This window comes from Dunckerocampus dactyliophorus, chromosome 10, assembly GCF_027744805.1.
Source record: "Dunckerocampus dactyliophorus isolate RoL2022-P2 chromosome 10, RoL_Ddac_1.1, whole genome shotgun sequence".
Classification (NCBI taxonomy): Eukaryota; Metazoa; Chordata; class Actinopteri; order Syngnathiformes; family Syngnathidae; genus Dunckerocampus; species Dunckerocampus dactyliophorus.
The window spans coordinates 13,469,493-13,485,208 of NC_072828.1; the positions used below are offsets into that span (position 1 = coordinate 13,469,493).

General features: G+C 39.6%; 1 protein-coding gene across 3 annotated transcripts; it reads right to left on the reverse strand.

Moving 5' to 3' along the window:
• Positions 1-7,728: 7,728 nt before the first annotated feature.
• abhd17ab (abhydrolase domain containing 17A, depalmitoylase b) lies at positions 7,729-15,414 on the reverse strand. Of its 3 annotated transcripts, XR_008572781.1 has the most exons (6): positions 14,812-15,414; positions 13,113-13,474; positions 11,256-11,450; positions 9,922-10,101; positions 8,630-9,637; positions 7,729-8,539 (listed from the first exon to the last, which is right to left on the reverse strand). XR_008572781.1 is itself a non-coding variant. In XM_054790854.1 (5 exons), exons 2-5 carry the CDS (start codon positions 13,466-13,468, stop codon positions 9,412-9,414), a joined length of 957 nt encoding a protein of 318 aa, XP_054646829.1. In that variant the 5' UTR covers positions 13,469-13,474; positions 14,812-15,414; the 3' UTR covers positions 7,729-9,411. The 3 variants fall into 3 exon arrangements, 2 of the variants coding, with proteins under 2 accessions (XP_054646829.1, XP_054646830.1); XM_054790854.1 differs by having other exon boundaries at positions 7,729-9,637; XM_054790855.1 differs by lacking the exon at positions 14,812-15,414 and adding an exon at positions 14,026-14,574 and having other exon boundaries at positions 7,729-9,637.
• Between the last annotated feature and the right edge of the window lie 302 nt (positions 15,415-15,716).

Below are 15,716 nucleotides of genomic sequence, written 5' to 3' on the forward strand. Positions count from 1 at the left end.
CACTGTTGAGGAAGATAAAGGAGCAAAGGAAAAACATTATTGGGCAAATGAAAAATACAATTGATGAGATGGATCAGAATGCACAAAGGATAACCATAAATTAAACCATGGACTTTGACAGAATGAGACACAGCACATAGCAGCTTGCCAAATGACAGGCAGCTAGTAAGCGGCTAGCGCTAGCAGCCCACAGTCGCAGTCAACTACATTTTCTGGACTTTGATAAGTGACGACACGTATAGTGTATAAAAGCTAGCTACACTGCCAGGACTACATGTGAGGACATGTGAGGCAGCTAGCCAGTCAGCTGCTAACGTTAGCAATCGACTACACCTGCCATGAATACAATAACATGTGACAACACGTGTAGCAGCTAGCCAGTCAGCTGCTATGAAGGCGCTAACGCTAGCAGCTAACACTAGCAATCAACTACACTCCCTGGTCTTCACGTTTCATCATTATCTTCAAGAACATTCCCTAAACTGTTCTACAAACACAAAAACTGCCACACAAAAAAATGCCCCCACAAAATGTGTAATTTATGCGTCCAAGTTTTACTTGCTCAGTTTGCTACTTCAGTACACTCTAATCCCAGATTGATGGTGTTGCTGCCGTAGCTCACACTAATAATTCAGTAATAACACAAGCAGCTGATGAGTTGTGTTTACGATGCGCTGTACTTCATTTCACTTTTCGTGTCTTTAAATCCCTGTGCTCATCAGCGCTTCAAATTCTGCTGCTTTTTGGAGAGGATTGATGACACAATCACATCTGGACTACAAAGCAGCTAAAAGTGTAAAGAAGCACAGAGCAAACTACTTCACAGATAGTGTCAATGCTCGTTCTTTATCATCCAAGTATAAAAAGAAGTTGACCACTGGCGTCACGTCAAATACTAAATATCTGCAGACATCACGCGGTAAGACTTTTGTTCTTTTTTGGTCTGGTGGTTAACTTCTTTTTAAGCTTGCGTGACAAGAACGCTAAAAGACGACAAGCGGTGTAGATCTTGGTTATTAAACTGGGTGTTATGCTGTTTTTGCATTTTAAACATTACAAATAGCAGTGGTAAACGTCTTTTTACACTTCAAACATGGGACACTTTGACCCTGGAACTGACTATTTCTAATGAAATTATTTCTTGTGACCCAAAACACCCCTGAGCATCAAAGCATTAACTTTAGGTGTGTGTCTGTTTTGCTTTTTCTTTGGCTTTTTGAGACAACAGCCTCAACAAAAGAATAATAACATTCCGCTGTTTTTTGTTGTTGGGTTTTTTTTCCAACCAATCAGACTTCAGATTTACCTCGCAGGGCCAGCTTGCAGGCCCACAGTTCTGATTGGCTGATCAGAGCAAAGAAGAAAGGACCTCAGTCCTGCTTGGTTGATCAGAGCAAAACTGTTCAACAAACTATGTTACGCACACAACTGCTGACTGAGGAGGAAAGTAGACTCTGGTGAGTCGATGTATTTCATTTAAACGTTTTATGTTGTTGTTTACACTTACACAGTTTGACCCTTGAACTATTTCTAATTATATTCTTTTTTGTGGTAAAAACAGGACTGTCTTCTACAGTGGTGTGACCCAAAACACCCCCCAGTGCAGCCAACATCAAAGCATGAACTTCAGGTGTGTGTGTGTGTCCGTGTGTGTTTTGCTTTTCTTTGCCTTTTTGAGACACAGCAGCCTCAACATGATAAATGATATTATATACAGAGTAAGACTCATTAAAAGTAGGAACACTCCAGCGTAGCCACAATTTACACTAGACTTCGCTTTTGACTAATAAGCAAAAAATGTTTCTTAAAACAAGGGCTATGTGGTTTTGACGTATTGTGACAGTGATTAATCAGTTAAAATGCAACTTAAAACATGACCTGTGGTAACAGTTTGACCCTGGAACTGACCATTTCTATTTATATTATTTCCTATGGGACACACTAGAGGTCCATGGTAATTATACAGGCTGTATTTAACCCAAAAGACGTGTGGGGAAAAGTATCTCCACAAATAGGCTTTGTTTTCGACAACGCACTTTTGTTTGTATTGGGTTTTTCAGAAGAATTTTTAGTATTTTGCATCCAGACACACATTTGCAGCTACTTGTTGACAGGAAATGATGCCATCTTGTGTTGTTGATTAGCAAGAACCAATAGCATTAGTTGGATCGCCTGTTGTCACACCACAATTCATCTGTGGTTCTTCTGGTTTAGACAAAGAAGAACTGGAGTGTCTCATTTTTGTGACCGTGTCACCAGACATGGTTACACTGGAGGAGATGGAGCAAGCTAACGAAGAAGCGAGGAGGGAAGGCTAAGGCTAAAAACAAAACTCACCGTGGCCAGTGGTGACAGAAATGCACACAAAAGGAGAGTAAACCCTGCTACTGTATCAGGAAACGTGCTAACAGGGATGCAAATGGGTTGCACACAAGTACAGGAGTGCAAGACATTTTCGGCCGAAAAACAACACATAAGCAATGAACCAACAGCTAAAGAGCCCAGCTGAGCTCAATAGGAAACTAATTACAAATGAAAGGCAGTTGTGCTCCCGGGCGAGCTGTGCAAGTCTTCAACAAGTCATTCAAAACAAGTTTTTCACTAAATCAGGACTCACTTGTTCGCTTACTCACCCCTGCTATCGGTGCTCGACGAAGACGTGGGTTTCGAGAACCCAATTCGCTTCACTGAGGTTACTGAATCAGGAACAGGAATCAAGTTTGCCATCACTAATATAAAGGAAGAGGGGTGATGATGGTGCGAACGAAAATAACACAACAGGCTAACACATGTGACACATATCGTAACGTATGTACGTAGGTACACACTGCAGGGTGAGCAACAAAATTAGAGCCCTGTGGATTCCACGTTGATGGAATCGCAGACGGAATCACGCAATTGGCCAATAAAAACGCAATCTACTGTTAAATGCGGAATCTCTCAGAAATTGTCATCATGAGAATGAAATGCTGCCATCGTGCGGAGAAGGAAGGTGTGCGTGGGGAAGTACAGTATGCCCGCCGACGTCGAGTGAAATAAAAACGAGAGGCACCGTTATTCTTGCTCCCAGCTCGTCTTAACCGTCAAGAGACATTCTCAACACACACAACACACTTCCGGCCTTCAAAATAAGAGCGCTGTTTTGTCTGATTGTGTGAGCAAAATAAGGGTGTCATAAAAAATATCTTATATTAATAACGCAATTGGAATTAGTAGTAGTAGTAGTAGTAGCAGTAGTAGTAGTAGTAGTACACACGCTATTCTGTTAAAATAAGTGTTAAAAGGTAAAAAAAAAACTTAATTCCAAAAAATTTAAATGGGAAAAACGGATTTTGGGAAAAAATAAAATGGATTTTATAGGGCCCTACAAAATAAACGCTATATTATACTCATAAGAAGGCATGCCGGGTCACTTGTGGTACTCTCCTCTAACACATTACAATATATTGTTAAATAGGGATGCTTATTCCTACATTTTTTTGTCCTGTGTTATTGTGATTATAATCACGATCAACAAATTAACGGCAAACTCACTCAAAGATGTTGAAAATTCTCAGGTCGAAACATTCAGCATTGGCACTACCGGCCCTGTGTTTACTTGGTATCAAACTGATACCAAAATGTGCAGTATCAGCCAACCTTAACTCTGATTCTGACTCTCTTATTCAGCTCAGGTCTGCTCCATGTAGGATGAGAAGGGGAAAGGGATGAAATACTTATTATTTATTTATTGCCGTCACAGCAACTTTGACAGGAGATAAAAAAGCACAAGTTACTTTGTTGACTCCAAAGTTTCTTTGCTGAAACAGAATAGTAAAGTTACGCGCGGGACTTAGGGGAAAAAGCATTTTGGGGAAACTAAATATTAGAGTAGATGATAGAAGCGCGGAGGATGCATCGTGACAAAGGATGAAGAGACGATGATGTGACTGACATGATGTAATACTTCATGTAGCCACAGCATTGTGCCTCATTGGGTGACGTGTGGCATCACATGTACTGTTTCAAACCACAGACGACTTGTAGCTGTGTCGTATGTTACTGATACTTTTTGTTGCGAGGCGGCTCAGGAAATGTGCAGCAGGATGTTGGAAATAAGATTCCCGTCAATGAAGCACAGATGTGACCAAGCTTGGCTATTAATGTGGTGGAAGGAGGGGGCTCATTGCTCCAATTTCAAGGCTGCTCAAGATGAAAAGGGGGAGGGAGAACGCGATACAAACAGGCGATGTTTCAAGTAATAACGTAATAAAGAAAGCCACTGGATTAAAAAAATAACTAAGAGAAAGTATAAGTACTCATCCCTTGAAGAAACTACACAGACATGTAATGGAAGTGGAACAGGAAGGTGTTTGCAGAGCCATGCTGCCATCTAGTGGCCTTTTATACGTATTCCTGTTCTATGATTATCATCACACTTTCTCCTTTTGCCGTCATTGGTATTCTTGTAAATTAAAAAAAGAGCTGAACATTGACTTTTGAGTCAGGTTTTCCCCGAAATCTTTCATTTAGTCCTTTCAACTTTTAGCGACGCTATCATGTATCCATACTCGACTCATCTGAGCCCCATTACGCACGTTTATTTCCTGCTGAAGCCTCTAAAAAGACTTCTGTGTAATTACGATTTGCTAAATACTGCTAATTGGTGGCTCTTTATCTTGCAAGGTATGTCCCCAGGCAGGGAAAAGAATGAGCGAGGGAGGGGCATAGAGGAGCGATCATCTTACCCTGAGGGACAAGTGAGTTTCCTGTTATCTCCTAATCTCCAATTACTCAATATCCACAACAATTTGGGCCTCAATCAACACATTCAGTCAAGTAGAGCTAAGTAAGAACAGATGAAAGCCTTCAGGGAATACATTGCAGGCTGTGCAGGGTTTCTTATTTTGAATGTAAAGAGCACAAACAATACTTATGTCTAAAATTTGTACCCTGCAGTTGGCTGGCGACCAGTCCGGGGTGTACCCCGCCTCTCGCCTGAAGTCAGCCGGGTTAGGCTCCACCATACCCATGACGCTAATGAGGACAAGCAATAAACAGGAGAAAATGGATGGATGGATGTCAAAGTACTAAAGAAAAAAAATAATAATAATTTGTAAGAAAAAGTTGCAATCTTACAAGAATAAAGACATATATTTTCCAAAAAAAAAGTAATTTTTGTCCAAGATAAAAATCCTGTTTTTCAAAAAAATATACATTTTCCAAGAAAAAAAAATGCTTTTTAAAAAACAAATTCTCTGTAGAAATAAAAATCATGTTTTTTCAAGAATATGTCCATATTTTTCAAGAAAAACATGTTTTTTCCAACAGTATAGTAATGTTTTTTCAAAAAGTACAGTCATGGGGTATACCAATTGTAATAGGGGGTACGTGAATAAAAATTAAAAACAATTAGCATCTAATTAATTAAACGCTAGACTAGACTTAACAATTCCAAGTGCCTGTACGCCTCACGACGCAAGGGAAACGGAGCAGAAAGGAGACAGAACATAAAGTTGTTCATTGATCTGTGCTCTATGTGCATCATAGGGACAAATAAGTTTGATCATTATTTTGTGCATTACAAGTGTTTAATCTTGAAGTTTTCATTTATATGGGTGATCCAATCCTCGCACGGCCCATCAGTGAAAACTCTGTCACTATGAGTGAGGATTCCCCTGAAAATGAGGCTTTATCGTTGGTTGTATGTATTTTTGTACTTTGGAAACTGCTTTGTCGTGATCGTTAAACATTCCTCTTGGTATTAAAAGAATATAAAGACTTATGGGCGCGACATCGCCTCGACTCCATTAATTTTCAATGGAATCTGCGCGATAGGGCAATGATCGTGTGTCACCGTCCAGCCAAGCGACACGTGAAATTCGTGCGTGTGAAAGTTTGTGCTTGTGCGTGTCATGCGACGCGATCACGGAAAGTTGAAAAATTTTCCACTGTTTATTGCTGTCGCCCAGACGAGGACCAATCAGCGAGAGTTTCACTGATTGACCAATCAGCGAACAGGATGCTAATCTGTATGCTATTCTTGCCGTGTCAGATTTCCCGGAGCTATTTGACATTTGTAAAAAAGAATATAGAGATATAAAGAAAAAAGCGGCGTGGGAACTCATTGGCGCCAAAGTAAACATATCTAATAAGTTTACATTAATTTACACGGACATTTATGTCAGTTTATCTTCAATACTAGCAAGATCCGGTACTAGCAAGAGCACTCGATCAATACCAGCCGCTTCTCCTCCTCTGAACTACTTTGATACCCCCAAATCCCTCCACATTTGACAGCCAATCAAACCGTGGGAGACTTGTAGAATTCGCTCTGGATGTGAATGCGTCGCTCACCTGTGTAGCTGGTCACAATAGCTTGTTAACGGGAGGCGACGAACGTCGAGAAACCTGACACCGCAAGCATAGCGTCCTGATTAGCATCCTGTCCGCTCATTGGTCAATCAATGAAACTCCCACTGATTGGTCCTCGTCTGGGCGACCGCGATGAAAAGTTGAACATTTTGCAACTTCCTGGGATCGTGTCACATGACACGCACGAGCACAAACTTTCACATGCACGACTTTCGGGTGTTGCTTGGCTCGTAAGTGGAGAAAAAAAATGGAGCTCAAATTCAACCCATTCATATGGAAGGATGCCAACATCAGACTGAAATAACAGATACGTAGGATGATTACTTATCTATTTATCAGTGCTCATGTCAAACTTTATCAAAAAGCGACCACGCAAAATACACATTACCATCCTGAAATTACCATACCCGAAGGGGTACGACTGTAAATAATTTGGGAACCAATTGTCTAATTCACACATTACAAAATGTGTAATCTATCATGATCGTATAGACTTCCCTCCCTTCTCATGGCGTGAACTATTCCATGATACTGCGCATGTGCAGATTGATTCTGGAAAACTGTAGAAAAGAAAACCTGTTGCAGCTGTTTGGAGAAAATGAGTTACCCCAGTGGAAAGGAGAAGAGAAGAAGGTGAGGTGAAAGTGTCAACCTTTTTCACAGTCACAACAAACGTTGATGTTGCTTCATGTTCTTATCAATTACAGTAAAAGCATTGAGATGATTCACTCGTAGGTAATAATAATGACTTTGTCTAGCTCAGGACATAGGCGATTTTTGTCATATTCACACTTGTTCGTAGATGATAAACATTCATATTTACAATCGGGTTTTTTGGTGCTTTTTCGTGCCAAGTGTGACGTGGGCTTTAATATTTCATATTTTACTCTGCTCAAAATGTGAGCAAATGTAGCGTATTCCCTCGGCTGAAATCGTTTCTCTTATAAAGAATGTCATCAGGGAATGCTAGCAGATCAGTGTGATCTCGAAGAAGCCCCTCCCGTCTAGTGCTGCCCAAATTATTCCTTCTCCCAGGTCCACCGGGTTCTCAATAAATGGTGACGCCATCTCTGAATGAGTAACAGTGAAACAGCGACACTTTCATAGCAGATTGTAAACTGAAAGTCTCGACATAACCTGAGTCTAGCGTGAGTTACCATGGTGATTTAGCCGCTTTAAAAGAGAGCTACCTTCATAGTACGTGCAAGCCTGGCTTTACTCAACAGACCTCGCTAACCCACTAAAGTCATTTTGCTGTATACCCCCCAGATAGGCTGAAGGAAGTAAAAAATGATCAACTTTAGTTTTTACGTTAGTATTATTCTAACGTTTTTTGAGAAGTACCCAAATAAGTGGACATTTGACAACAGCCAACATGATCTTTTATTAGCTTGTACGCAAATGCAGTGACAAAAATGTCAAAATGTAGATGAGAATCAGTGCAAACTAGAAAATAAACCACACTATTCTGAGATTTTAGTGGAGGGCTTTAACGTCTGTACAAGCTCCCTGCACCAAAAAGCAGCTTTAAAAAGTATTGCAGCATTCATTGTGTGCACAATGTGGAGTGTTAAAAAGAACAATAATAATAAACTTTACCTCTGAAAAGAACAATAACTTCAATTATATGTATTTAATTCACATTCATAACATAACTCAACTGTCCTGGACTTTAAAACTGGCTGTCACGCTCCATATTTGCATAACAATAAACCAATCTATCCATTTTCTTCTCCTCTTTAGGGTCGCGAGGGCATGCTGGAGCCTATCCCAGCTGACTTCGGGCGACAGGCGGGGTACAGCCTGGACTGGTCGCCAGCCAATCGCAGGCCACATATAGACAAACAACCATTCACACTCACATTCATACATATGAACAATTTAGAGTCTCCAATCTATATAACAGGGGAAGAGTATCTCACACTTTTCCCTGGCAGAGCAAATCAGTTTAGCATGTAAGGGCATTTAGATCAACAATACTCTCTGCCCGAATGGCTGGACAGGACAAAAAAATCAAATAAAAAAATAATAATAATAAAACTGGCTGTCAGACAAAGATTAAGAAAAGACAGTTTTGAGGTAGAAGACTTGAAGTCTTTTCCATAACTGCAGTTGATGTTGCAGACACTTGAGGGCGCCAATATTCCCTGACAGCTATGATGCTAAAACATCTTGATATTGTAACCTGAGAAACATGAATAGAACAATTATTAAACGTATCTTAACAGTTTTTCCAATACATATACAGTACCGGTCAGAATTTGGATACACTTACTCATGCTACTGGATGAGAAAGTGAGTCAGAACTTCTGACTGGTAAAGTAGGTGACCAGAATAGACTTCAGTCTGATGCTTTTTCCTGAGGGAAAAAAAGAACCACTGTATTTATTCAGAGAAGATCCTAATATGAGAATAGTCATATTTTTCTTTTTTTAATTTAATCTTCCATAAACAGTCATGTTTTTGCCCCAAAAGGTGCTTCGGGGATTTTTTCCCCAAGAAAGTCAAAACCTTAAAGCATATTAAACCTTGCATGAATAAAATATGAATAAGAAATTCATATCCAAGATAATATTAAGGAAAAAAGTGACATTTTCAGGAAAAATGTAAAAAAAAAAAAAAAAAAAAAGATTTTTTAAAAGAAAAAAACTAAAAAAAAATGTAAATATGTTTTTCTCCAAGAAATATATAACATAAATATTTAAAAAATAATAAAAAATAATCATGTTTTTGAAGAAATAAAGTTGGACTTTTTCTTGAGGGAAAAAAGTATTTTGTCTTAAAAGTCTATAGTTTATATCAGTTTGACAATAAAGTCAAACTCTTTCCAGAAAAAGTCATTATCTTAGGAGAAACAAGTCATATTTATGTGAAAAAAGTTCTTTCTTCCCCCCGAGAGAACAAGCAAAGCAAACCAAAGCCTTCATAAAATAAACTTGTTGTGATGCTGTTTATACAATGTATTACCGTAATATGAAAATCCCTAACACCATTGGAAAAAGAGAATCTAGCAGCTGGTGGAGTTCTTGGAGCCATGACAAAATAAAAATCATGCCGTCAGGTGTGTGGCAAGGTGAGTTCTTGTCCTATAAAGCGTCGTAGGCGTTCCAGGTACTGACTGTACAGTTCAATGTCGTTGTGTCCGGCCCCCTCCACCCAGAGGGGTTCCACAGCCTTGGGGCAGCGCTCGAACAGAGCCAGGCCGTGGGAGAAGTCGATCACTTCGTCTTCCGTCCCGTGGATGATGAGCACCGGGGTTGTGATTTTGGACACTTTCTCGATGCTAAGAGGGAGACTTAAGTTTACTCAACTGCAGAGAGTCGCTAACATCTGTTAGAGGTAAGGTGTTTGTCCCTTTGTTTTTTTTAATTCCGACTTCATCGCAGGCCAAAATGCTCTCACTTGCTCTTTAAACCCCACAGTATACTTAGCTTTACAGATGCCATGTGTACTGTATTCTATACTGTACATATATCATAGTACCATCCAGTCACCAGCACCAAAGTGTAAGACTAGCTGTGTTAAGGCTAATGAAGAAATCTAACGAACAACCAACAGTAGACTTACTTTGGGAAAGCGTCAAAACAGTAGGTCTTCTTTGTGTCGGGAAAAGCCACCCTCATGCCAGACGTTAATGGCGAATGAAGGACCACAGCAGCACACTCATACCGGGAAGCCAAGTCCACAGTGGGAACTGTACCGATGCTCTGTCCGTACAGGATGATGTTCTCTGGGCTGACACCATACCTGGTGGACACCACACACGGAGGAAAACATTGTGCTTTTTAACCAGTGATGGCAAAGCAGAAAAGTGTGATGATAACCACAGAACCGGAAACAAAACTGAAATGGTGACATAGTAAAAGCTCTGGCTGCTCCTAGAATAGCCAAGACTGATAGAACAAGTATAGTCCTACAAATTAGAACAACTTGGAAGTCAACCACCATCATGTGATGCGATTTTGTTCCATTTAAGAAGCTCCGCTGAAAAACTTGAAAATTCATAATACACAGCCTGACTTTGTAAGTGCTATGATCTTTCAGTGATGCCATGACATTCAGTTTTAAGTAAAGGGTTTTCTGTCCATGATGTTGCTTTTGATTCTCCGTGTGGAATAACAAAGTTAGAAAAGAAAGCAGTATTTGGAAAAGGCCCATTTTTTTCCCTAGAGAAAAAGTAGCTATCTTAGAGAATAAAAGTGTTTTTAATTAAAGTAATATTTTTCAATAGAAAAATTGTTTTTAAATTTTAAAAAATTCTTGTGAGAATAAAATTGTATTGTAAGACGTCATTTTTTTCCAATAAAAAAAAAAATCTTATCAGAGTTGTATGTTTTCAGGATTTTTTATTTTATCACTTGAAAATTGTAGTATTCTCCAAGAAAGTCGTTTTTATTTATTTACTTTTAAAGTTTTCTACAAGAGAAAAAAACATTTTTATAGTTTTTTTTTTCCCCAGAATCTGTTTCAACAAAACCACCGTTTTTTTTTTAAGATGTTTTTCAAGAAAGGCTTTTTTTTTTTTTTTTTTTTAAGAAAGACATATTTCAAGAAAAAAAAGTTAAGATATTGGAGAAATAAAATCTGAAAAAGAAAAGTTGTCTACTTGTAAATATAATAGCTCGCCCATTCCGACTGAGCCACACATTTTATTCTAAGATGTAATGTTTGTAAAGTGAGCGTGATGTGATGATGAACTACATGAACATACGTGCATGAATGCACCTCCACTTTCACTAATGAGAGTCCTGATCGCAACACAGTGTTTGGCCCCCCAGGGGTCTCTCTGCCTCCACGCTATCTCACTCTTTTCTAGTCTCCAAGCATCTGTTCCCTTTGCCAACCTGATGTCTTTATGTACAACATGTCGCTACATCACCACTATCATGGCTCCAACATACCGTGTGCGTAGGGTGTGCCATGCGGCGTCGATGTCCGTATAGAGATCTTTCTCAGAGGGCTTCCCACTACTGACACCGTAGCCCGAGTAGTCGTAGGAGAAGATGTTACAGTTGATGCGTGTGCCGAGGCCGATGTAGAAGCTGCTCATCTGGCCCAGGTCCACGGCATTACCGTGGGAAAACAGCACTGTGAATCTGACAGTGAGGGACACACAAAAGGTTCATACATTGTGGAAGCAAATCACCAAATCTTTAAAGAAAACATTCAGAAGGTTAGTTGGATTCGGCTCCCATGACTTTATCTAAGAAGGTCACATCAAAAGAAGATTAGATTTCTAAGAGGTGTCCAAATGTCAGATGACTCATGTGGAGAAATGTAGACTACCTGAGGATGGACACACACACACACACACACACACACACACAAACACTTTTGTTACGAAGCCACATTAGCCCATGGAGAGGTGGCATGTTTGAAATGTTATATGATATACAAGAGTTACAGACTGAAATCAAAGTACGTTAGTTTTTTCTTTTTAGCATATTGAGGCAAATAGCTTTAAATAAATTCCTTTAAATAATGTGGTGAAACAAAACTGGCAGCCACACAACTCAAAGACAAACTAAGATAGAACACGTAAGACCTATTCCTCATAACGTCTACCTTATTTGACCATATTTTTATCTCGTTAATAATTACCACACATTTGTCAAGTTTTTAAAAATCATACGTAGCTGATTTGTTATCATCTATTCATACATGTCGCACAAGAACAGAGCATACCACGAAAACTCGGTTCAGAGAGCATCAATGGATTATTTAGCGCTGTTTGCTTTTACTTTGGCTTTAATATTCCAAAAGGAGAAATGACCACAACAGCTGTAAAGAGAAGCAGCAGATAAGAAAGAAAGTTACATGAAATTATTGAAGTTAGATTGTTTTGCTTTACTTCTTTTTACACTTAAGAATGTTACAAAAAGAACTTAAAAATTGCCTGCACAGTTAAAGGAACGGATCATTTTCTGTCATGACAATTAGTAAGTGGAGTGAATTTTGTTGAGAACAATGTGGGTTGTCATTTCTGTAACACTTTTTATAATGTGAGGCACCATGAAGCGTGCTAAACAAAGAAAGTAATGAAAGCAGTAATGTATTAATTGTAATGGCAGGAAGAGACAATCTTAGACTGAGTCAACAGATGTGGAGCTTAGTGGACAGACAAGAAAAGCAGGTGTAGAAAAGCCCTGTGAGCAAGTGTGACGCTACGTCGGTAAGAGGATATGAAAGGTCAGCACATTTAGGCTGCGTAGAGGTTCTCTTTTCTGGTCTGAACCAAAAATTTAAAAAATGAAATTTAAAAAAGGACAAAAAGACACTTTGTGCACACTTTGGTGGTGTTCACTTATTTTTGTCTTGGAATCAAAAGCTGTGCACTAAAGAACAAAGGAAATACTTGATTGGCAGCTTTTCTGATAAATTAGGTGAAGTAACTCAAATATTCCAAACAAAAATGCCGTCTGATGTGTTGAATACCTAGGTTATTTTTAGATTCTGCTATATTTATAAGCTTACGATTCATGAAACGCTTCTAAAATATTATTGACAGGCAGAGCAGAGCGACAGCACTTCCAACCCATTTTCTCTTACATATTTGTCCTTTGCGTATGCTTTTTGTCTTTTGTCTGTGTGACGTTCACATTTGAACTCAAATGAACTGAACCGTACCAGAGTTCACTTGCACTCGTTTGTTTGGAGCACAACAGAGTTCACGGTCACGCTTGATGAAACCAACCATACTGGCGGAGCAAACCGAACCGAACAAGAGCGAAGTGTTAGAAATACTTCATCCAACACACCTGGAACTAGGAGCACAGCGGATGTACATGCAGCCGACTTTGTTCCCTCGGCTGGATTGAGCAAGCACCACCTCAATGTTGTCGAGCTCCCTCTGCGAGTACTGAAACTCAGCACGCTCTGTCAGATGAAGTTTCCATCTTCCCTCTGACACGACACTACCAGCGACGGCCACGCCACTTCTCGTCCGCAGGCTCGATGCCATCGTCGCCCCTGGTGCATTGTCGCCTGGGTCTGGGTCTGGGATGAAGGTGTACGTGGGCTCTGGTGGCAGGAAGGCTAGCTTGGCTGCAATACGGCTGGGACAAGGCGGGCAGCAGAACAGGCCACATAGCTCACTTATGGAGAGGCCATTCATCCTTCACTGTGTGGCAAGAAGACATGATCATTGTAGCACTTCACGCACAGTGCAGCACATGATGAATACATTTGTACAAACATTTGACTACTTACCTTTGATCGACTGTGGAGAAAATTAATGATCAATCAATTAGATTGTTTAAGAGAGGACTCATATTTCAATATTTATGTCATATTAAGCAGAATAGTAATGGCTGGAGGCATTGTGCCATACCTGACGCCATGTTGTTTCTGTTTACATAGCAAACTAGTTGAGTCTAAACAGCACGGTTGCTGGTTGCAACCAAGTAATGCACTCCATTTCGCCACCTTAAAGGAGAACTGCACTTTTTTTGCAATTCTGCCCATCATCCACAATCCTTATGTGAGACATGAACACACACCTTTCTCTTTTCTGTGCATTCTAAAGATATAAAAACAGCTAAAAAAAAAGAGGCAGCTCATTAATGCACGCAATGAGACACCTCCAAAAACCTCAAACAACGTTTTATGGTTTTATATCCATGCTGTAACAATGTAGCAACAGGCGCATTCACGATAACATGTAGTACTTACAGTATTTTGCCGTACTTTGGTCGTTTTAAGCATTCCCGGAACTTCCTTCCTGGGCGCATTGATTTCCCATAGCAACGGAGAAATGAATGCTACACCTTGCGTTAACTTTTCCAAACCCAAAAACAAAAACACAGAAGCAGTGGCGGCCTTTCGGTAGTGACCTCTTCCTGCTTTGAGTTTTTAAACTACGCCCTACCCTAGTTATGTTTGTTATCAGCTACTGATAGTGTTTTGATAAAAGTTTAGCTACCAGCGTGACTGTATAGTGTGTGTGGCCGCATTACCGACATGTACAAAAATTGTCACCAATTTTAATGCATAATTGTGGAACAATATGGAATTTTTTTTGTTCAGTCTGTCCTTTTAAACCGCTATTGGTAACATATAACGCCAGTGGGGGTGGTCTTATATTTTTTGGTTGAAAAATGTTGAGCCAGTGACATAGAGCAGCTTTAAGTAACATTAACCAATTGCATTCAGTTTAATTCAGCTATAAACTGATTTTGACTGCTTTTAAACTGACAACACACACACACACACACAATCAACTCATTAAATGAAGTGCTTAGCGAAAAGAGATATCCAACATACATAACAGTTTGTAAACATTTTTTTTTGTTCTGTTAAAAAAAATCTTGCTTCTACACTAATTTTATGTACATATTTTATATTTATTTGTGTCATTTGTTTCAGTAACAGCTGCTCTGTGTGCCTGCCGGGGACAAATCAAGAATTAATTTGCATTTAACGTAAAAAAAAAAAAAAAAAAAAAAAAAGTACACCTACCTGTTGAGAAGAGTTTCCAAATTCAAGTTTTGCTGTAAATTTAAAACGTCTTCTTCCCGAATTCAAGGCCGGTGGTTAGTCGGCCAAACACTCGATCAGCAAGAAGAGGAAGAAGCTGTGGTTCCAACCAGCTGACGTGTAAATGTTATTTACTGAATAATATGACTTAAGTCCAGCTCTTCGTCCATTTCGTCGACAGATAAACGGAAAAGGGGGAATTTTAAAAAACTATAAACTCAAGGAGGTGTATTACAGTTACCGTGTGTTAACGGCGCACCTCTTCCAGTTAAGAGAAAAATAAAACGCATTAATGGTTCTCTCCCGATGAGAATGATGTCGTTGGCAACAAGTCAACAATGGAGAGGAGATAATGCTAATTTGTCCTAGCGTGCCTGCTAACGCCTAGCCGGCTGCCGGGTGTTCAAGCTAGAAAGACGGCTATCCTGTTAAAAAAACAACAACACAGTTTTAGAGTAAACTCTGTCACTCTCGACGAATCCACAAGTGAAGCTGAAATGATCTCCTGTGTGCTTAAAAGCCGTGTCTCGGGGTTTTAATTAATCCATAGTCGCGCTGTGTATTGCCTGTTACTGCACACGGAAATGACAGCTGGCTGGAAGTGACGTCAGTGTTTCCACGGGATAATTAAGGGAAACCTATCATCAGAAGAGAATGACATTTGAATTCATTGTTCACGTTACATCTTTACAACAATAGATAAAAGGCGTGACGTAATTTGTGAACGACTGGGACAGAGGTTTATGTAGTATATCAAAAAGTCACAATTTAAAGTTCAGTACAGGCGTCTGTAACTAGAATTTTTAACTCATCTCAGGAAGTTCACAGAAGTATTTGCAGAAAGGGCAGGGCCCCAGTTTACAGTACAAGCTAATAATACTGTACAT

Excerpts from the sequence above, each read along its gene's own strand:
- abhd17ab (XM_054790854.1), bottom strand. The coding sequence starts at position 13,468 with ATGAATGGCCTCTCCATAAGTGAGCTATGTGGCCTGTTCTGCTGCCCG. Across the intron at positions 11,451-13,112 it reads CGCTGTGCTCCTAGTTCCAG|ATTCACAGTGCTGTTTTCCC; the intron begins GTGTGTTGGATG and ends CCTCACTGTCAG. Across the intron at positions 9,638-9,921 it reads TGTTTTGACGCTTTCCCAAA|CATCGAGAAAGTGTCCAAAA; the intron begins GTAAGTCTACTG and ends TCTCCCTCTTAG.